The sequence below is a fragment of the Mercenaria mercenaria genome, unplaced genomic scaffold (assembly GCF_021730395.1).
Source record: "Mercenaria mercenaria strain notata unplaced genomic scaffold, MADL_Memer_1 contig_2816, whole genome shotgun sequence".
Taxonomy (NCBI): domain Eukaryota; kingdom Metazoa; phylum Mollusca; class Bivalvia; order Venerida; family Veneridae; genus Mercenaria; species Mercenaria mercenaria.
The window spans coordinates 19,899-43,229 of NW_026460898.1; the positions used below are offsets into that span (position 1 = coordinate 19,899).

The 23,331-nt window shown below is 35.0% G+C and overlaps 1 protein-coding gene and 1 long non-coding RNA gene across 2 annotated transcripts in view; both read left to right on the forward strand.

The window, feature by feature from the left end:
- The window catches only part of LOC128552456 (G-protein coupled receptor GRL101-like), a gene marked incomplete at its 5' end in the record, with an annotated part of 28,776 nt that extends 16,246 nt beyond the window's left edge, over positions 1 to 12,530 (forward strand). The window contains 5 exons of the mRNA XM_053533496.1: positions 459 to 575; positions 1,858 to 2,376; positions 2,493 to 3,534; positions 4,418 to 4,947; positions 12,397 to 12,530. Of these exons, the coding sequence (XP_053389471.1) occupies positions 459 to 575; positions 1,858 to 2,376; positions 2,493 to 3,534; positions 4,418 to 4,947; positions 12,397 to 12,530 (2,342 nt within the window). The remainder of the gene's footprint in view (positions 1 to 458; positions 576 to 1,857; positions 2,377 to 2,492; positions 3,535 to 4,417; positions 4,948 to 12,396) is intronic.
- Positions 12,531 to 15,857: 3,327 nt separating this feature from the next.
- LOC128552457 (uncharacterized) lies at positions 15,858 to 21,254 on the forward strand. Its single transcript, XR_008369081.1, has 3 exons — positions 15,858 to 15,908; positions 16,107 to 16,351; positions 17,303 to 21,254. It is a non-coding gene; the product is annotated as an uncharacterized LOC128552457 (long non-coding RNA).
- The last annotated feature ends 2,077 nt before the right edge of the window (positions 21,255 to 23,331 follow it).

Genomic DNA, 23,331 nt, shown 5'->3' on the forward strand with positions numbered 1-23,331 from the left:
CAAAATATGTAGGTGATAACATTCCGTAGAGGAAAAATAAATAAATAAATAAAACATAACAGTGATTGATTTAGCAACATTTGATATTTTCCATACATTTAAAAAGAGGTTATCTCCTTTTTGTCAGAAAGATCCCCTTGAGCAGTACAACTTTTGTTTAAGACATTGACTTTCAAGTCACTCTTAAACCAAGCAGAATTACTTTTGAAATTCAAACTTAAGGCTATATTATTCCGTTTGTATCCCAAATCTTAAAGCAAAACGTTTCCGGCTTTCGTTACAGATATAAAATTCACAAAAAAAAATAACGTAAAACAGAATCCGACAATTGCGAACGTGCTTAAAATGATGCTTACTATCTCTCTTTGGCCATCATTAAACAAAAGATGGCTATAAACTGGCCATAATTAAACAAAAAAATGGCTATAAACATATCTAACAATGCTTGTTTATTTCAGAAAAATTTGAATGTCCAAATGACACTGTAAAATGCCCAGGTAGTTTCTGTTTGCCTATACGTTTTGTATGCGACGGAGATATCAATTGTAAAGGAGGACAAGATGAAGAAAACTGCGGTAATGGCTTTTACAATTTAGGCTCTTGTCTTTTTCATGAAATCCCTGAAGTAATCAGTCTACCTGTCTGTATTTATTTCGACAATATGACACAGCGTTTATCGAAGTATCGAACCTTTTGGTCAGTATCATATTTTGTTTGGAAAAACTTTTATCTGCTCCTTTGGGATCTGAGAGCCAAATCAGAGCTTGTTTGTGATAGAGTTATGCATTCGGACGTGAGGTTGTTTCAATTTCATCACCTCTCATGAACAGAGTAGCTCAAATAGAGTCTGCTTTTAATTTTGATAGATAAGTTCTATGCTTCCAGGGATTTTCTTATTGTGTTTTTAACTAGATAAAAGTATTTCTCCAATGTTTTGAGCATAGACTCCCTCTGCAACACCAATGAATGGTGGTTATTCAGATTTTGGTCAGAAAACAGATTTTATGAAACTTTATCGTTTGATCATTTACACTTATATAGGTTTATTTAGTGCTTAACGCAAGTTAAATATGTTCAAATATCAAAAGAAGTACTTATCAATTTTTAACAAATGCTTTCTTATTTAAGTTGGTGTGAGTTACAAAGTTTCATCAATTTGAAGTCAATGAAACATACATTTCTAACAATGATCTAACTCAATGAAATGGGTCCTTTTAATAAACAGAATTTACAAAAAGTAAAACTGCAATAAATATACCTTAAATGTGACTGGCCACTTTAAAGAGAAAACTGGTCTTTGATTATGAATTTTCTGGCCCGTTCATATTTGTGTTACTGAATTTGAGATTCTATTCTAACTTGACAAAAACAGGTGTTTCAGCACTGTTGCGTGTAATCATTAGCTTCCCTGATATCTTCACGGTAAATTTTAATAGGTTAAACACATGATAAACACTCTGGATATCTTCCAACACAATTTAACAATTTAAAAAGTCAGTTTCAGCTTGAAGTGTTCATTATAAGAACGCGTCTTCTTGTGCTCAAGGTCTTAGTTAAGAGAGATCAACGATGTTTGTTTTTTTAAATTACATGAATATGGCAGAAGTATTTATGACAAGTTTTAGGTGTGCTGTGCTAAATATCCAAGTTCAAGGTCAAGAAGGGTAAGAGAAGCCACTGGTGTCCGATTGACACCACATTTCAGTTGCAATTTAAATGACAGTTGTGCAAGTAGTTGCTTTTCCACTAATTGCATTAATACAAATTTTTGATTTGTCTTTAAAACCTATTAGATACACTTTTATGACCTTCTTCTTATATTTCCTATATCTTAATGTTCAGATTCTTCTTCATCAGGTTGTGAGTCGTTACAAAATGAGATACTTATCCTTTACGAAAAGGGAACAACAGAGGAGTTATTTATTCGTCAATTTTCAAGACAATTTTATACAGCAACTAATATTGTCCGAGTATTAAGTTTCGAAGCATCAAAACCATTGACGACGTTTGATATAGACAGTACACAGATACTTGTTTCAGACAGACAGATTGATCAAAGAGGTGATACAACACGCGTACCGACATGCAGTTACAAGGTTATGTCTAAAGATTTTGTGAAGTCTGTCAAATTCTCAAAGAATGGAACTCGAGGATTGATATACATACAAAACAGTCAAAGCTCTAAAGAAGTCGCTGATGAGATGTTTTCAAATATAACTGGTTTAACTGGAGATTATAAGATTTATCTTGTAACACAAGTCTTTAATACTGACTATGATAATCAAAGTTTTGTTCCGAAAGTTATTCCAGTACGTGTCAGAAGATTGAAGATATTAACTGCTATCGGAGCAGAATATTTCAGTGCTTTATGTAAAGGTAGGTAGACTTGGATATATGACGTTAAATTTGTCAAGATAATTAATAATATATGTTTTTAAGACAAGTACAGTACACATGCATATATGTAATGTTATATGTCGTATACTTTTCAGTGAATTCAAAGGTACACTGCCAAGGTCAATATAAATGCGCGTCAAGTAAAACATGTATACAACTGGACCAGGTGTGTGATGGCTACAAACACTGCTTGCATGGTGACGACGAATTATTATGTGATTTTGAATGCCCGAACGGGTGTTTCTGTAATGGATTAGCTGCAATTTGCATAGACAGAAACTTATCACATGTTAATGACATCCCAAAAACTACCAGAGAATTGGATCTAAGTTTAAATATAAAACTAGACAGTGTTTTACAACAGCCTGTGCTAGACTTTATAGTTTTGTCAATTCTAAATGTGTCAGGTTGTGGTATAAAAGTCATAACTCGCAATGCTTTCAACAGATTAAGGAACCTTCAGTTACTTGATATAAGTTACAACCTAATAAGAATATTACCAGATCGCGTTTTTAGCAGTTTGAAGCAGCTTAAAACATTGCATATTCAAGGTAATTATTATTTGTCTAGAATAGATCCAAATGCCTTTCAAAACCTTTTTTTTATTCGTGAATTGAATCTGGCAAATTCTCTCCTAACAAAGATTTCAGCTAATACCTTTGCTGGTTTAAAGTTGAAAAATATAGACTTGTCTAATAATAAACTAGAGGATATTCAGCCATTTGCCTTCAATAATTTATCAGCAAACATAATCAACTTTGAAGGAAATACAATAGAATCATTAAACAAGGACATTTTCACTGGAGTGATCGATTTGAAGTTACTTAGAACACCGTCTTTCAAGTTCTGTTGTATTCGGCCAAACTATGTTGATGAAAATAACTGTATCCCAACAAGAGATGAATTTTCTTCATGTGAAGACCTCATGCGACATTCGGTGCTACAGTTTCTTTTATGGTTGGTTGGCATGTTGGCTCTGCTCGGAAATTGCCTTTCTTTGATTTATAGACTGAAGGTGGATAGGAAACGTCTACAGCTTAGTTTTGGTATATTTGTAACGAATCTGGCTGCAGCTGATCTTCTTATGGGGGTCTATCTGTTGATAATAGCGATAGCCGATGCTGTCTTCAGGAAAAGGTATTTTAGATTTTTACAAATACTTTTACATTTACAGTCAATAATCGCTAACAGTATGACTGCCAAATTTGAAACTGCCAGTTCTCAACGACGTGAATGTGGCTGCTGACTAAATGCCAAATACAACCGATAGGAATGCTGAAAAATCCACTGTCGGTTACAACGTCCGCACATACGATGATTAAGACAATGTAATAAATCATTATTAGATGTAGAATTTTAATTATAATTCATAAAACTCAATCAAGATTGAAAAAGAAATAATAAGACTTTTGTAAATCTCTCTTCTGTAAATTTGAACGAATGGTAAAGGTTGCTTACTTAGACTCAAATACCAGCCATACCCCTCCCGCTCACTCAAACAGACACACGCACGCACGATCGCACGCACACCCACGCATACTTCACCACCGTCGCACAAAGGCTGTGGTTTTGAAAAAGGTTTTTGCATACTATTTGGTCATATCAAAATGATTTACCGCTATAACGTTTCATTTTCAATGATAATATATGTCCAATGTGATCATAATTCAGCAAACACCGGGGAATAAGAAACTTTTAAAACAATTATCCTCGAGAAAAAATTGCAAACAGGCCTGTATATTGATAAATATCTAATATTTGTTATATGCGTTTTTCGTGTTAGCACGTAAGAGAAATATACTTGTAATTATTAAGACAATGGAAAGTAATCAATGCGTTGCAGTTCAGTTTCCTCTGACTTTTTTTCTAACTAACAATGACTTAAACTCAAAATAAAAAATCTTCCAATTACCTAAATGAGAACAAGTTTGAGTTTTTGTTTCTCGGAGTTTTGCACAGGCTGTAAGTCTACCGTTTAATATAATAAATACTTCTATTAAAACTGTATTATTTCTTTCAGGTACATTTACGAAGATGAGAAATGGCGTGGAAGTTTTTTGTGTAATCTTGCTGGTGTTTTGTCCACTATATCATCAGAATCTAGCGTTTTCTTTCTGTGCTTGATAACTTTAGACAGGTTGCTTGTTATCAAATTTCCGTTCCGCCCCAAATTTTTTACAAAGAAGAAGTCCATTCTCTGCGTATCACTGGCTTGGCTTACTTCATGTTTCATTGCAATATTACCAGTTGTATATGTAGGCTTCTTTCAAAACAAGTTTTACTCAAGATCTGGGGTATGCATCGCTTTGCCTTTGACAAGAGATCGTCCGCCTGGCTGGGTCTACTCTATTTTGGTTTTTGTACTTTTTAACTTCATCACATTTCTCCTAGTGGCAGCTGGTCAATGGACAATCTTTTATGAAATGCGTAAGTCACGTGGAATGGCCACGGCCCCACAGTCTTCACGAATGAGAGACTTGAAAGTTGCCAGAAATCTTCTACTTGTGGTAGCAACAGATTTCATGTGCTGGTTTCCAATTGGAGTGATGGGTAAGTAGCAACAAATTTCATGTGCTGGTTTCATTATGCAAGGTGTCCAGCTATTGTAATGGATAAGATTGGATACATTTAGTTTAAGAACGATAGATTTCATCAGCTGGATTGACATGTATATTGACATGTGTCATGTGCTAGGTTTGGTAAGTAGCGACAGATTTTATACGCCAGTTTGCAGTTAGAGTAATGCCTAGCCATGCATATTTACATTTTGCTGGAAGTGAAGATATTCGTATAAGACCACTATTTATTTTATTTAGCTTAGCTTACTACAAAGCAAATTTGGAAAATAAAACCTGCTGGCTGTAAAGCGTCTCCTTGTATATCCAATCAATACTGCCTTACAACATTCTTCGTATACATTTAAACGTACCGGTATTCCCATGAGGAGTGCTAATTTAATGGTAATACTTGTGTAAATATTACACATTCTACCGTTTTTTATCTACAGTTACATATATATTTGTCAAAATAGCTGTAATATATTTTCATGTAAATGGCTATGTCAGAAATGAAATTCAAAAATAGAAACGAAGAAAACGAAGAAATGAGAAACGAACCTTTGTCGCAATGTATATCCGAACCGGAGCATGCTTTCAAAGCACAGTTCAATTGTATTGATAAATAGAGAATAAACATCTTCTGATTTTTGATATCAATGTTATCAGGCAAGGTTGGAAGGGGTAAAGTTTACCCAACCCTTTCTGCCCATATTTATCGGGCTTAATAATATTGCTATCAAAAGACAGTAATCTGTTAAAAATAATTCTATTGATCATGTAACTCATAATCTGCATGGAACAACACATGTCCATATCTTGTTTCTTAAAACTGATGGCTGAAGCATAAATAAATAAATTCAAATTTTACGGGTTTGAAAAATCATCCGCTCTTGAAATTGAACTAAACAATACGGCAGCCATGTTGGATTCAACTTAGGCAATGTTTGCTGTCTTTCTGATATTTATATTTAAAAAACAAGAAACGCGGCAATGCCACGAAACCAGGTTTTCAACACTTTTCATAAGAATAAACAAGAGTGCCAGAATGTCACAATATACGCCCGTCACAGCAAATTTCTTTACTCTAGCACCTGTATTTGCAGATGTAATTTTAATTTTGTGGTTGTTTAGTAATCATTGTAATTCTTTTGTTTTTCTAAGTCCACAAAAAAACTCCTTACCAGGTAGAGATACCTTAAAATACACCTAAAATTAGAAAGTAACAACTATGTTGTACCACAGAAAAGTGGTCTTGGTTTTTCCCTACGGTCAATTATAAAAAAGTTACAATATAAGTTATTTATAGTAACAACTAAGGAAAGTTAATCTTAAAAAAAATACAAACAAAAAAATTGTAAGTCCACACAGAAATCCTTACCAGGTAGAGATTGGTCAAAATACACCTCAAAATTGGATGTAACATGCATGTTGTACTACAGAAAAGTGGTCTCGATTTTTCCCTACGTCTAGTAATGAAAAAGTTACAATATAAGCTATTTATAGTAACAACAAAGGGAAGTAATTCTAAAGAAGGGAACTGCGCAAGACACTTCGTCTCATGATGGTGTATAATTGTGCCAAGTTACATCAAAATCCCTCTATGCATGAAGATATGCTCCAGACAAAGTTTTCATTCTTGTATCCTTTGACGTTAGACCTAGTGACCTGGTTCTTGCGCATGACACTCCGTCTCATGATGGTGAACAATTGTGCCAACTTTCATCAAAATCCCTCCATGCATGTAGAAGATATGCTAACCCTAACCCTAACCTAACCCTTACCCTATTTTTAGTAACAATGACCTTGACCTTGATCCCAGAAACCCCAGAATCAATCCAAAGCTACAACTTTATATAAGTTTTCTATACACCAAGTTTCATCATGATAGCTCATTCCTAAGTTAAGTTATTGACCGGAAACCCTTTTTCTATTTTAAGTAACAGTGACCTTGACCTTGACCCCAGAAACCCCAAAATCAATCCCAGCCTTTGTCTTGATATAGGTTACATACCTACTAAGTTTTATTCAAATATCTTTACCGAAACAAAAGTTATTGACCGTAAACCCTTTTTCTATTTATAGTAACACTGACCTTGACCTTGACCCCAGAAACCCCAAAATCAATCCCAGCCTTTGTCTTGATATAAGCTAAATACAAACCAAGTTTTATTCAAATATCTTTACCGAAACAAAAGTTATTGACCGGAAACACCAGTTTGACGCCGCCGCCGCCACCGCCGCCGCCGCCCGCCCGCCCTACCGACATCTACCCCAATCTAATAACTCAGGTTTTCGTTGAAAACCTGGTTAAAAAACTAACAATGAAATACACTCAAAATAAAAAATCTTCCAGTTACATAAATAAGAACATGCTTAATTTGTTTGCATCATTTGACTCATGTCCCAAGCGCTGAAAATTTTATTCACGGATTCAGCTGTCAGAAGGAAATTAAAACTTACTCTGTTGAGAATAAATACTTCAGCCTCCGGTTAATAAAAAAATGCCTCTGATTAGACATCAATTATGAATGCACAATAAGTATATTGTGTCAAGTGTATTTAACCCTTCCGAGAACCGATACATGTAAACATTGTGTCGCCATGATGTAAGTTAACAATTTCGTCATAAAGTACGTTTGTCTATTCACTAAAATGGAGACAGGTAGAACAAAGAGGAAATTACAAGTTGAGATTATCGAATCAGTTCAGATAAATGTCAGGCAAAGTCAAACAACATTAACTGGACTGTATAAAGAAATTGAACTTTGAATAGAACTTATGTAAAAACTAGTCCTCCAATATGGGTGGCCAAAATTGATTTTCACTTCAATGACGTTATAACAAAATATTATCATTATCAAACACGTGTTATTGGACAGTTTTTATAGTAGCTGCATGATAAATAATATCATTAGAACGTACTTTAGAAGCATAAAATGCATTTTGGCAGAACATTTGCAAACTTGGTTTGAGTTTTCTGTCCACGGGAGGTAATGAGAAGTGCATCATCTCTCACGCACCACATTCATAGCCCCTGCTTAAGGGGAGGACTGTTATGCAGGTACAGTGAATGGATTCCAAGGTGACAATGTACCACAAATGATAAAAAAGGCTTGGTTCGTATCTGCTGGCGATAATTTTATTTGCTGTCCAATACATTTTGTACATGTATATACATTGCCATTGTGCACTGTAAAACCGGTTTAAACTCCTAAGTGGTGTTTTGACGCTGTTTCCAGGCCAATGTATTCCAGTGTAACAAATTTCCCCCTCATCGTCTATATGATTTACTTTGTCTAGATTATTTGTGAAAATGTTGGTTATTTTTACATCTATGCATACACTGCTACGTGTTTACTTTTTATTTGGTGGTGGAGGTGACGGGTGGTGAGGAGGGAGTTGGGCTACATTTTTGAGGTGTTTCTTTTCTTATTCGATGAATATCTGGTAATTTTTGTGTTTGATTTAAAACATTTAAATACTTGCAATTTATATTCATTTAAAAAGAAACACTTTAATACTATATAGATACCTATAGTTTTTTTTTTAATTTAAAGAACATTTCAGTTAACTTAAGATTTTTAGGAAATCTAAACAAATGAAGATTAGTCCTTGTCGATTACTTTTCGCACGTTCTACAAGCATTAGATAGGCGATAGGAAAACTATAAGATTTCACGTATGTCACTATAAGGATTTGGTCACATAAGGGGAGAATATGCGTTAGGCAGCCGGTAAGCTAAGACGGAAGAGCACTTGCCCTGTAAGCGAGGGGTCACGGGTTCACTGAGAGCACATCTTTCTCACCCTGTGACACATGAACTTCTCTCAATCCCAGTCTTATCCTCTAAGGTACGTGTGCGTACAAAATCAAACTAGACCTGTCACAGGAGTGACTTATACCCCCACAATACGATCTTGTCACAAAAGAATGGCAACAATAAGAAATTTTAAAAATACTTAGAATAATCTAAAACGTAAAAAAAATAATATTTATAAAAAATGTTTTACTCATCTTTGGAGTACTTCATCCTGGGTTTCCGCGGCACATATAAGTTATACTAGTATATGTGCCCAGGATGAGGGATGGGATAAAAATCTCTAATATTAGAGATACAGTGAAAATGAATAAAAATGTCTTACCGACACATGTTACCACAGAAAAATGTATTTACTTTTTACATAGGACTAATAATAAAATTTTAGAGAAAAAAATCAAAAAATAGAATTTCTAAAAATAAACTAATTCTTGGAATTTAAGGGGAAGTAACAAATTACATGAAAATCCTTCAAGGGGTTTAGGAGATACAGAGCTCAAACCTTTGACCCTGAGTTGTAACATTGACCTTGAGCTGAAATGGCTGACTCATGAGTTCTTGATGAGGTGATCATTTGACCAAGTTTGATGAAAATCCTCCAAGGGGTTTAGGAGATACAGAGCGGGCACAAAATGGAAGGCTCAAACCTTTGATCCTAAGTTTTTACCTTGACCTTGAGCCCGTGAAATGAAGTATTTCGACCCCCATAGAATAATGACACCCCCCCCCCCCCCCGGTCATTATTCTATAGAAAAAGTGACCCCCCGGTCATAGTATTATGACCTCCAGATCATAGTACTATGACTCCCCCATGTGAAGTAAACTGAACCTCACGAAGAATATTGACTCCCATAAAAGAAAACGCCCCCCCCCCCGGTCATTTGGTCAAATTTAGTGATAACTCATGTATCTAAGGCCTAATTGCTGCATTTTATGCCCCCACTCGGGGGAGGGGGGCATATAGATTTGCCATTGTCCGTCCGTCCGTCCTTCCGTTTGACCATTAGCCCCAGATACTATCACTTAACACAGAAATCAGAGCATTCCAGAACGGGAAAAGGGATTCTATTTCTAGACGCTGTATCTTGGTGTATACATTTTTTTCCAGGAAAATAACAATTCACAATACGTTCACAAAACACACCAGTGTCAATAATCCCTGCACACTTCGGTATGAAGTAATTCTTCAGAAGAAAACTGCACAAGAAACTGCTAGCATAGAACTTAGTATTAACAGAAGTTGCAATACATAGCAGTGGCAGTAAAGTACGGTAGCTGCAACAATAGAAAGTAGTAGTAGTAGTAGTAGTAGTGGCAGTGGTAGTGGCAGTTGCAGTAGCAGCAGCAGCAGCAGCAGCAGCAGCAGAGGAATAAGTGACAGCAACAACAGCAGCAGGAGAAGAAGAGGTAGATGTACAAGACGTATTAGTGGAAGCAGGTATAGCAGTATCAGTAGTAGCAGTTGTAGTAGTAGTAGTAGTAGAAGTAGTAGTAGTAGTAATAGAAGAAGAAGAAGTACATGTAGTAATAGCAATAGAAGTAGCGGCACCAGTAGTAGTAGAACAATCAAAATGTTAACTATTGACAATGGAGGGTATTAGAGTTGTAGATCTAGTAAAATTGTCCGTTAGGTTTGATGGGGATCACTTTTTAATAGATATTATCGTCGAAAGTCTTTTTAGGAGCCGGTGTTTTACACGGAAAGAGTAACTTTTTTTAAATAGAATAATGTCCGGGAATTGATATTGTATGAGAATTCGAATGTAGTAATTTCGGCAGTGAGTATTTTACATGGAAGGAGTCACCTTTCCTACAGAAAAATAACCGGGGTCGTTATTCTATGAGATTCGAAGGGAGTCATCTTTAGGGAGTCAGTATTTACTTGGAGGGGTCAGTTTTTCTATAAAATAATGACCGGGGGGTTGTTATTCTATAGAGTTTTCAAAGGGAGTCAGTTTTTTATAAGGGGAGTCAATATTTTACAGGGAAGGAGTCACATTTTCTATAGAATAATGACCGGGGGATCGTTATTGTATGGGGGTCGAAATACTTCATTACACCGGCATGGCTGACTCATGAGTTCTGCACATTGTATTGATAAGGTGAGCATTTGACCCAAGTTTTATAAAATTCCTTCAAGGGGTTTAGGAGATATAGAGCGGACACAAAATGGAAGGCTTATACCTTTGACCTTGAGTTGTGACCTTGACCTTCAGCCGACTTGGCTGATTCATAAGTTATACAAATTGTCGTGATAAGTTGATCGTTTCACCCAAGTTTCATGAAAATCCTCCAAGGGGTTTAGAAGATATGGAGCGGACACGAAAGTGTTACAGACAGACGAAAGGACGGACGGAAGGACGGACGGAGATAGTTCCTATAGCCCCCACCACTCGTGACGGGGTATCAAAAAAGGTAACTTCCCTTTGGCTCTAAGCCAATCAGAATGATATGGTGAAAATGCATCAAAATTAACCTTAGATTCTAAGTAAAAGGGGCATAATTCATGAAACATTGGTGTCAGAGTTATGCATCTTGTGTCACATGATGCGGGTGATAAGGTGGAACATCTATTTTAAGTTTGAATTAAATCCATTTAGTAATAACTGAGATATAGTGAAAATGCATCAAAATTAACCTTAAATTCTATGTAAAAGGGGGCATAACTCATGATTATTTGGAGTCAGAGTTATGCACCTTGTGTCACATGATGTGAGTGATAAGGTGGAACATCTATTTTAAGTTTGAATCAAATCCATTTAGTAATAACTGAGATATAGATTTCGCGACGCGACGGGACGTGACGCGACGCGAAAAAAACTGACTCCTATATAGCCCCCCAAACATGTTTGGTGGGGATATAATTACTCAATCTTCTGGCTTGCAATCTCTCTTTTCCATGATAACTTACATAAAGTACTGAAGAAAGACAAACAAAGCTATTTCCTTGACTGCTAAATTAAGCAACTGTGATAATTATGAAAATAATATCGCCACTATGTAATGAGCTTGTTAATTGCTAACACAATCACAGAACCTTGTTTATTATTTTTGTGGTGGTGGTTGCGGTAGGTTGGTTAGGTAGGGGGCTTGGTTAACGTCATACCGACACAGTTATATATCATATGGTGACTTACCAGATTGTCATTGCGGATGATGGGCGGGTACCTGAGTAGAACCACTGACCTTTAGTAACCAAGCTGGATGGCTTCCTCGCAAGAAAAATACTACACCCCAAATGAGACTCTAACCCAAATCGGTAATGGGCAAGTGACTTGAAGTCAGTGACCATAACCACTCAGCCAAGGAAGCCCCTCTTTAAAAGGTTAGCAGTCCTGTGTCACTGCCAACAATTTGTCTTAACAGCTAATTTCTTGCTCAGCTCATTCATTGTTTTTATCATATGATTCGTCCCATTTAAATATCATTTGACAAAATCAAATAAGTATCAATATTAGAAATTTTAGAATGAATCTTAAACTTCGTCAATAGTGATCGATTTCAGGCACACTAGCTCATAAATGGTATTGTCAATTAAGCATTGTTTGATATTAGTAAATAATTATAGATACAAAATTTACTGAATTGTAAAAATGTTTTCAATATAAAAGTTATCGATTTCAGGTGTTACAGCGCTTTCAGGCCATGCCATATCGGGAGATGTGTACGCATGGGCGGCTGTGTTTATCTTGCCGGTAAACTCCGCCCTTAACCCGATACTTTACACGTTGACAGCGATCATTGGAGAAAAGGTATAGACACGCTAATAAATAACCGTTTGCATTGATTTAAAATATGTATATATCTAAGAAAAAATCCTTTAATTTTATGTCTAATTATTTAATTTTGTGGTTTATACTAGTCTGCAAAAAATCAGCAAAGTATAACTGTGACTTCTGATGACATTCTCTGTTCGTTTCCAGATATAAGTATAGAAGTGATCCTAAGGACGGAACATGAAATTTACAGGGAGCTATCGCATTTGTCATTTTCTAGTTATGGCATAATTAAGTCAAAGGTCAAATGCGTGCATTTACTGATTAATTCTACCCTTCTGTTATTTTCATTTACATCATACCCCACTATCAGTTTAAAAATTGGGTTAGGTATTTAATGCCTTAATTAATTCTAGTTATAAGATAATTAAAAGTATTTTCAAAATGATTTCTATGCTTGTAAATGTCTCTATCTGATGAAATCTTTTAATGCTTAACAGCAATGCTAATCTTTATATATGAGTCAACTGCGGGAGTATTTATGGACTGTCGTATCCTGGGGGGTCATTTCAAGGTAAAATGTCACATTAAGGTCAAACGTCAAGAGTAGCTGTCAGAAATGATTACTTCTCAAATGCTCTTCTTAGGTATTAATGATAGCATTATTGTTAGGTTTATAAAATGACTTTGCAAAACCCGTAATAGAATTGGAAGTTAATCTTTGCGCTGATAATGAAATAAATCTGATTAATTAAATCAAACACTTAAATGAATGTATTTCTTTATCTTGTGTGTTTTGTAAAAAGATTGTGCATAGTAGAATAAGGTATCTCATATTAACTGTAAAAAATCAAATATCAATCAAATATTGAAATTGAAGAAAGGTATAATAATTACTCCTTCGCTATTTTGTATAATCACAGCATAACTGTTTTCATTTTTCTAAGAATAAAAATAGCAATACTCTACTAATGTTCTATTAACATTTGTTGTGTTAACATGGATGTTTCCAGATATTTTACAAGAATGAATATGAATGAATCACCTTGAGTAATGTTGTTTTGTCTGTCTTGTATTGTCTGTTGCGTATGTTTTCTTGTTTGTTGTAAGCGTTTTTCCTCCGCCTCACTCCCCTTATTGCCTGCTCCTTACCCTTGCATTTACACTACTTTTTGCATCCCCTACCCCTTTACTTTTAGTAAGTTTTCGTGGCTCCCCTTTGTTTTGGCAGCCGAATCCTAAGACGTTACTTGATTGTTTTTTTTTTTTCCTACTTGTGTGGGTGCGTTTGTATGCTTGTGAGTCTATAACGGTGCCCTACTGTTTTCTTATGTGTTGCTTGTTCGTTTTTCTATGTTATTCTGTTGATCGTGGTTGTATGTTTATCTTTGGTACATGAGTGTCTGCGCTATTGTGGATTACAAGTAAACTTCTTCAGCAAGGCTACCGTTATTACAAATTGCGTAAATATTTTGCTAAATTTTACTATCGTAATTCTGATTTAGTTTTAAAATTCAATAGTAATTTAAAGACACTTCTACGAGAAGGTATTTCTAAACACGTTTTTTATGGGGATGTTGTTTACAAACTTCGTAAGATCTTGGGTCATGGTAATTTTCCAAATGTATTTGGTAAAATTATAAAACGTTTTATTAAAAGAGGTTACGACTCAACTGTTTTGAGACATACCGCATGTTTAGTGTTCAACCCGTTTACAGTTGGACACTACGCTTCCCTCTTTAATTGTGTCTGACGGAAGAGGGGGTGGTGGGGACTCTATGATAAGCAGTTTTTAAATCCTACAAGGACTGAACTGTTTTGATATCTGTCTTCTGGCCTGTTTCGTCGGGCCCTTAAGGGTGATTCTCTTGTTGCTATGTCTTCTGAAAAGGCATTGAGTACATACGTTTTTGGTTCTAAAGGTTTGCTTTTTATATATTTATACACGAGCATTTTTGTGTTCTACATGCCATGCCTTTTTGTTTCAATTACGTGTGTTAGAGATTCACATGGAGGGGATTACTTTTATTTACACTGTCCCGTGTCTTTGGAACTTGGTGGGGATAAGAGTGGGGTTGGGTGCGCACCATAAACCGGTTTAAGCTCCCCAGTGGTGTTTTTGCCACTGACCGTTCAAGGCGGTGCCCAACTGTGTTCCTTTGTTTGTTCGTTTTGTCCTAATGTGTTGGCTTTGTGTGTGTGCGCGTGTATGTGTATGTGTGTGTATTTGTGGTGTGCGCGTCTGCGTGCTCTGGGTTTCGTTTTGGGGAGGCTGCGTTTTTGGTACGTGACATTTCCTGTTTGATATTTGTCTTTGTTGTTTCTTTTACGTTGTAGTGCGACTGTTTCTAAAGAACATGGCATTCCCTTGTATATTCGTCCTTGTTCTACATTCCCCTTTGGGTTTGAAGCAACCCGTCTGAAATATTTTTCCATTACAGCTTCTTTTTGGTGTTGGCAAATGCGTGGCTCTGGGGCTGTGTTTTTGGTGCTCTGTGTTTCCAAGAAATCTACCCTTACCTATTATCTCTTGAAGAACTTCCCTTCAAGAACTTACTTTTTCAAACTCGTTTGCAGACAATAACTATCTAGTAGATTTTTTTATAAAAGACGTTAAGGATCCAGAAACCCTTAAATCCTCTTAAATCTCACCCTTTTCATTAACAGGTACATCAAAATTTCTGAAGAAAATTGTGAAAACTTTTCAAAATGATAAATTGAAAGGCAACTACACAGAGTGCTAATTTGCTTGCAAATTTATTGCTTGTGAGCTCGAAATTGTGAGGAAAATGCATTATTTAAGTAGAGTTTATTTTCTGTTTTATGTCAGAACAACGAGTTTATTTGTGAATCCAATATGTTATTATTGCAATATATACATTTGTGACTCTTGAAGTAAAGGTATGGCGTAGTTAACTTGGCACGCTCTCTGCAAACATCCTATCAGGAGCTCCATTTGGTTTGAAACTTGTGACTCGTAACAACCGTGGAATTTATTTTTAGACTGCGTGAGGGTCTAGACTGGAAGCATCCTCTAGTATTAGGGTTTAATTCTTTTACAAATAATTGCTCTGTTGTGCCTTAAATATGTAAAAAAAAAAGTTATTTCATTCAAACAGCTTCATCTCAGCTTGACGTTGTAAAACAATCCTTTGAATCTAATTTATAGAATAACTTATTAATATAGCAACGTATTGACAGATAGCAGTAAGTGGAAGTGAGGAAAGTTAGAAATATTACAATGACTTTAACAATCTGACATACTTCCTCTTCCACTATAAACGTTAGCAGCGTGAACAATTACTGCTTCAATTACATTAATAGGATCCTTAAATAGTGCATAATATCCTTTTATCATTTTAAATATTTAGGCTTTCCAGCCAAGTACGAATGAACATTTAAGGACGAAGGAGATTAAAGGTGAGAAAATACGCTACTATATTGAAAGTATGTTATACTTATTAGAATTTTTTTTTATAACTTTGTATTCAACAGACACTAAAACTACCTGAAATTAATTGAACTTTTCTTCATATGTTTACAAATACGAAAATAGACTAACGTTGTTTTAACTACTGACTGACTATTTCGTGGTCAAAATATTATTGTCATTTTAAGAAATCGGAGAGGGCGCTTTGAAATTTCATGCATTAAGTAGACGGCTTGCACACAAAGAGGATTTCTCGTCGTCAAAATACTGGAGTGTGAACAAGATATCTGTTGAAGAGATAGATATTCAACCGGTTGTTGTTTTAAGAAGTGCTGCACAGCTGGCGGGATTGCTTGACGTGTTGCATGACAATTGCCTTGGAATACAGTCATTTGATAACAAATCCGTACTCATCAGCGTGCGCAACGGAAAGGTTTATGTATTTCTCTTCTTTACTTTGTCCCGACTAACTGAAACTTCCAAGCTCCAGTTCAAAAATTGATGCAGTTGTTGCCCTTTGATATTTTAAATTCTGAATCTCTATTAACTTCTTCTAAACTGCTGATCGGACATTGATTAAACTCTACAGCACTGATGTATTAAGGCCTAGTTGTGCACAACACAATGTGTGAATGACAGTTTATAATTTGTGTAATCTAGAAGTCGCAATTTTTAATTTTCAATATACCTTTCTGTGTGTATATTAACATTTACATTTTTATTCTGTTTTTAATCATGGTCTTATTACGACTAAATGCACGTGAAGACATTTACTTATAGTCCTTACCATTAAAATTAATCTTTTGATAACTTCTGAGAAGTAAATGTTACTTCACTCGCTCTTGTTTCGTAGCATATTCAAGGTAAGTAAGCCGCACATGGGTATGAGATTTGGTGGAGTATTGACTTGTTTCTAGTAATTAATACAATTATAGTTAGATGCAGTTTGTTTCTAGTTAAGTTACTAGGTCATGTCAAAAGTTGAGTTGTAAATGTCACTCCACTCACTATTTATTTATTTCAGTAACATTTTCTCTAAAATATGACTTACGTATTAAAATAGTTTGATGAAATATTGATTTGTTTCTAAAGAAATATACATTTATTTATACTTAAATACCTTCTGTTTTCTTTCAAGATTTTGTGTAGTATATTTCACTGGACTGCACTCGCTCTATAGTTTCAGTTACGTATTCAACGCAGTATGCTCTTCGTGGTTATATCTTTATTCTAATTCGACTATTAGAAAGCGTTAAGATTTTTAGTAGTAAATACCACCAACATCACTTATTGTAAGTTTGGTATAGAATGCATTGGTTAATTATATCTTCCTTGTATTTTTTTAGTAATTTGTAAATTAAATGTTAATATTTTTCTAATTAAGGTACTAGGTGACGTCAAGATTAGAGAAGAACCTTTTGTGTGTGTTCCGCCAAAAGATAAATCTGACGACATTTACCGGTTTGGGGTATGGCTGAGGAATATCAGTTTATTGTCAAAAAGACATCTTTAAACTCATTTTAGTTTGATTTTGTTTTACTTTTCTTATTTGATAAGTATACCTTTTTCCATTTTGAATTAATTTTGTTGTTAATGTTTTCCATTTATTAAATTCAATGATAATCTTTTTTTGATATTTGATTTCAGTTTGTTGTTAGTGTTTATTGACTTGAATAATTGAATTTAAAGTATACCTTTCTTTCATTGTAGGGATTTTGTGTTGTAAATGCCTTTTTGTTAATTTCACAGAACAATTTTCTTTGAGTTTAGGACTTATTTATTATAATTGTTCTTTTTTTGTTGTTTTGTTTTTGTTTTTGCTTTCTGTTAATTTTACAGAATTTCTTTTTTTTTATTTTTGCTTTTGTTTTCTGTTAATTTTATAGAATACCTTTCTTTGAATTTGAATGTTATTTTGTTGAAGATGTCTTTTCGTTTATTTCACAGAATAATTTCTTTGATTTTGGGTTTTATTTCTTGTTATAATATTAAATTCACAGTAATCTTTATAAGTTGGTTTTAAATTTACTTTTATTGTTATGGTTATGATGCTAGTTTACCTTTGCTGACTTCAAAACACGATTTTTGCATTTACTTAAAAAGTGAAAGTTGACTTTTCTGGTATTTCAATTTCGTTACGCTTGAGTTCGACATATATTAGAGTGTTGGCAAGGTCTCTATATGAATGTTAACGTAATAATGCTACTTTGAATGTCAGTGCAATTCTGATTACGATATAAGGTGATCTCCAGGTAATAAAACTGAAGTCAGAAAGCGGTTTCGATATTTGCTTAGGACTTACAGTTTATTGACAGAAATATATCCTTTTTTAATACATTTTATTTATTTTCGTGTATTTTACACTTTTTATTTTACAATACATTTTTATTTCAGTTTTGAAATCATTCTATATTTAGTGTTTTCTTTTTATTAAATTCATAATACACTTTTCTCTTTGATTGCATTTTGTTGTTAGTGTTTAGTGATTGGAATTTTGTTTTTAAATATATACCGTTTTTTTATGTTTTAGGTTTTATTTTGTTGTAAGTGTTTTTTTTATTATTCCATAGTATACCGTATTTTCCGGACAATAGGCCGCGGCCTATACGTTTATAATAGTGAACTTTTCAGGTGTGCGGCCTATGCGTCGAAGCGGCCTATACGTCATTTTATTTTTTCTGAAAGGGCCTTTCATGCGGCCTATACATAATATCAATATTACATCTCGGTATTGGAAATAGATTTTAACACGAAATCGATATGTTTTATGTTCATAATTAAAAGAATTCCCATCTTTGTAAAATCTCCACGAAAGACAAACTGTGAAATAAGCACAGTTGTTTCGTATCTCTATTGTTCTGTAGACAATAGACGAATAGACGCAAACAGACAATTACCGGTATTGAGTCAAATATGTGTAATCTGATTACCGAACAGAACAGTGTTTTCTGTTACATACCTCAAAGTAGCGACCAGCATACCGATTTCCATTTTCTTCAGCGTATGCAACCAAACAATTTTCTCTTTTTTGTCGGTGTTGCCATATTTTGCTTATACGATCGAATCGGGTAAAAAGTACAAAACGGACAATTTTGCCGTGAGGACCTTTGAAAACAGCTCACGATAACTTACACTTCGGGCTTAATAGTTCACTGCATTCGACGGATTAACCAGTGTGATTACCAGTAAATACAACTGACTTCAATGACTGTTTATCGATGACAGCTAGTCTTTAAACAACATGGTCAAGTTCGCCGCATTGCGGAGTATTGGCCGCGGCCAATATACCGGAGCGGCCTATACTATAAATTTCATTTCTGATATAGTTAAAATATACGGCTGCGGCCATTACGGTGCAGCGGCCTATTGTCCGGAAAATACTTTTCTTTCGTTTTAGATTCATTTGATGCTAAAAAATATTCAGTTTGTACTTTAATTTAGATCTCCTTTTTTTGTTCGTTTATTTTTTTTTTCACAATACACAGTTATTTACATTTACTGATGAAGTTGTCCAGTCAGACTGTAACTCGTTGTTGTTTTCTTTTTACGGTTGAGCATGCTCGCTTGCACTCGACATATGTCATCAAAATTCTTTGTCGATATTTGCGTGTAATATCTTTAATGTGCATATATGAAAATCTACGTTGTGGGGAGAAGAAACTTAAAAGGTTCTCGCCAAGGAAAATAATCTTTGCATTGGACCAGCAGTCGGCTTAATTGTAAAATGAAGACACACTCTCAAGAATATTATTTAATTCATGAATATAATATCAAAATTATCTGCGTCGTACCAGCTGCAAATTATGCTTTATCGCCATCTGTAGATCTATCATTCAGCCATAAAGTCTCTTCGCTGGACCAGCTACTTTGCCTAACAATGACCTCTCTGTCTCTGTCTTTGTGTCTTACTGTCTCTCTGTCTCTCTCTCCGATTGGGCTAAAACCCCGGAGCTGTAGATTCGGATGCGAACGCTCTGCAACTGAGATTTCATGACACATTCCACTTTCAGTGAAGAAATTTTGTCTAATGGTAGAGTGTCCACTTGCGGTGCGAAAGGTCGTATGTTAGATTCAATGGATTATTTTCGTGCTGATTATACATCTTAAGGGGAGCAGCCGTCGATGAGCGCCGATAAATATTTCTTGTTAAATCAAGCAAATCCTTATATCATCAAATTACATTTGAACGAACTTTCCAAAGGTTTAAAACAGCATTAATTAACTATTTTCAGGAACTTAAATCGACAACCTGCTGCATATAGTTTTTTTTTCACAAAGCTAAGCTTGTTTAAACGTTTATGTTAATTTGTTTTCAATGTCCACGCATAAGAAAGAGTGACAATTTTTCTATTGCTTTTACGAGTGGAACTCCTGCCTTGTAACACGCAAATTTAATATACAACTTGTGGCTTTATCCAAATTGTACGGTTTACGTTCGTTTTACATCACAGCGTTTATGATCATTTTATTTTAAATTTACGAGCTTTTATTTCAACCATGCAAAATACTGAAACAAGTTATTCGCATAGGTCTTAATGTACACTTAATCATAGACATAATTTGCACAAAACATATGCTTCAGGTCATGGAATTTATCGAATTTATTGTTTTACTGCTATACATTATAGGCTGATCATTTCAACTTTTGAAGTTGAACCAATTCCAAAATGACCTTTTTTGATCAGGAAAAATAGTATTAAGGATGTAAGGAAATGAAACACAGGAAAACAGTCATAAAAATGTGATGGCACTGGGTGTCAAAATTCAGAACCAAATTTATATATACATATTTCTAGAACAAACTCGTCAGCATTGGAATTTAAAGGGTTTGAATACTAAACATGTGTATCAAGAAAAAAAACATTCACAGGGGATAAGTATCTGCAACACAATGTTACTGCTAATGGGTGGGATACTTTATAACATCACTTTTTGTTTGAATTTCATAAACAATAACGGTAATTATTTTTGAAATGCTTCTTGAACTGTTTAATTATGTCATGCATGCACGTGGGTAAAGAAAGTATCCTAGTTATTCGTTTTATTGATTTTCTTTCAGATAAATTTGCAATGTTCTCTTTAATTAAAATCTACAGGAAGCTGCTTCTAAATATCTAATTAGTTTTAGAGTTTGGGTTGACTTTCTTCGGAGGACTATTTTCCTGTATTGCATAGGTAACGAAAGATGATTAATCATCTGTAAAACTTTGTTCGAATTTGTTGCTAGTAAATTGTTCATTGCATTATGTTGTTGTTTTATGTTTTTGTTTTTTTGTTGTTGTTTTTTTGACGGTTGTCGAAGACATACCGGACAATGCAACCACACACAAACACCTCCCCCACACCCACATACCACCAATAAATAAATATACAAAATAATCCTTATTCGGGTTTTGTTTACTCCTGTGAAACTCCGTTGAAATTAAAAAGTTACATACATGTATCACCTGAAAGAAATGCAAGCAACAATATGATGATTAAAGAGTTTGCTGAAATATAATCAAGAGTGATAAATAGCTACAATAATACTGTAACAAAACAGATATAGATATATTACAAGTTGTCTTTTCATTTATCTATTCTGGTCTTTGTAATAAGTGTTGTCTGTAATCACGCGATCAAAACAAGGCGGCGACTGACATGTAAACCTTATTTCGGAGATAAAAAAACTAGAATAATTAAAATGTTTAGAATTTCTTTTTCAAATAGTACGTTTACAACAAAAATCTCTGATCAACTGTCTGAAAAGAAATTAACGTAAAAACTCAATCTGCCGAAAGCAGAAAAAAAAATCTAGGTGTACGAAATAAATTTCTGACTTTTTGAGCGGTTATGAACGGCTATTAACCCAAAAACAAAACAGAAGCTACTTTAAGTAAGCAAATAGTGAACACTGTTGCGAGAAAATTAAGCAAATGGCAACACTGTTGCGAGAAAATTAAGCAAATGGCAACACTGTTACGAATAATGCGAATTTGACTTGAATCTTATCAACGATTATGGCAAGCTTAACAGTAACAAGGCGAGCTGGTTTTGCCCGAACATTATGGCAAAACCTTGGCAAGCGCAACAGTAATACTAGGTATCACTACCAAAGACTATAGACAAGTTCTATACATAATACAGCCTTACATGCCTCTTAACCAACGGGGATGAAGCCATAACTTCGACACCGATCTCGAAGAATGTACAACCGACTGATAAATAAAATAGGTTTAATCCGCTCTCGGCTGAAAATTTTTTCAGCCACAATAAATTTTACAAATATGTCCCCGAAAAGTTCTGCGTGGCTTAAACGTATGAAGGATTAGCACAAGTTTTTAATTAAAGCGTCTCTGATATAATCTAGGTAAAACTCCAGACCGACGTCATTCAAGTGAACGCCATCTGGCTCCAGTAGTTTGTCAATATACGGGACTATAATGCCATATTAACCAGACAAACGCACAAGATATCTCCCTCAGCGGTTCACCCGTTTACGCTTTTCATCCATAACAGACCACCCCTTGGCAGCGCCGTCCAATACTTGTCTCTTGAGAATATCTACCCAAATAATTGTACTGAAAGGCGATGCTAAGGTATTTTTCCTCGCATGCAATTATATTCTTAATTACAAAAAAACACTTAGAACTTAAATCATTTCCGCCAAGATGAATGACGATGACTTAAGTTGGCGGCAAAAGAAGAACTACAGCTTCTATGCTGCGACGGAATGCGAACCAGCGTAGGCCTCTAACGACCGACCAGGAAACTAGCTTACCTGGTAAGCGAAGACTGTTTTCCTTTGGTCTTGGCTCCAACAACGGCCTTATATTAAGGGGATAGAATCACCAAGAACCCAGACGTCTAAAGATAGACAAACATCCAATAGTCATTGTACCTTTCAACTGGCTTATAATCTATATTATTCGACAAATGAAGCTGGTGCCGGATATGAACCTTATAGGAATTAGAGGACCAGCGTCCCATTTGCCATTTTATTTCTGTTGACATGCCTGCAGCCGCAAGGGCTGTCGCTTTACCTACTCTGAAACTGTGCGAACTGTAGTGTCCTGAATGATATTTTGTTTTAGCAATGTATTTGTTAAGAACCCCCGAAAACAGATCTTGTGACAGGAATGCCGTTCTCGTGACAAAAAAGGGAACCCTTGATGCGTGGTCTGATTGCTATATAATTTGATAACGTTTTTACAGGGCAAAGATGATGGTTCATTCTTGGTATTTTATTCTGAACCGGATAACTCCGCTGATTGGTTTTAAAGCGATTTAACGTTTCTAATAAATGACCATCTTTTTCAGAATTGGACACGTCGCTTAACTGCAATTAGCCATTCCAACCATGTCTCTGCTTTTTTCACCGAATAGGAAATCGTCCAAATAATGAATAAAGTTTTCCGATCTAATCTTTGATTT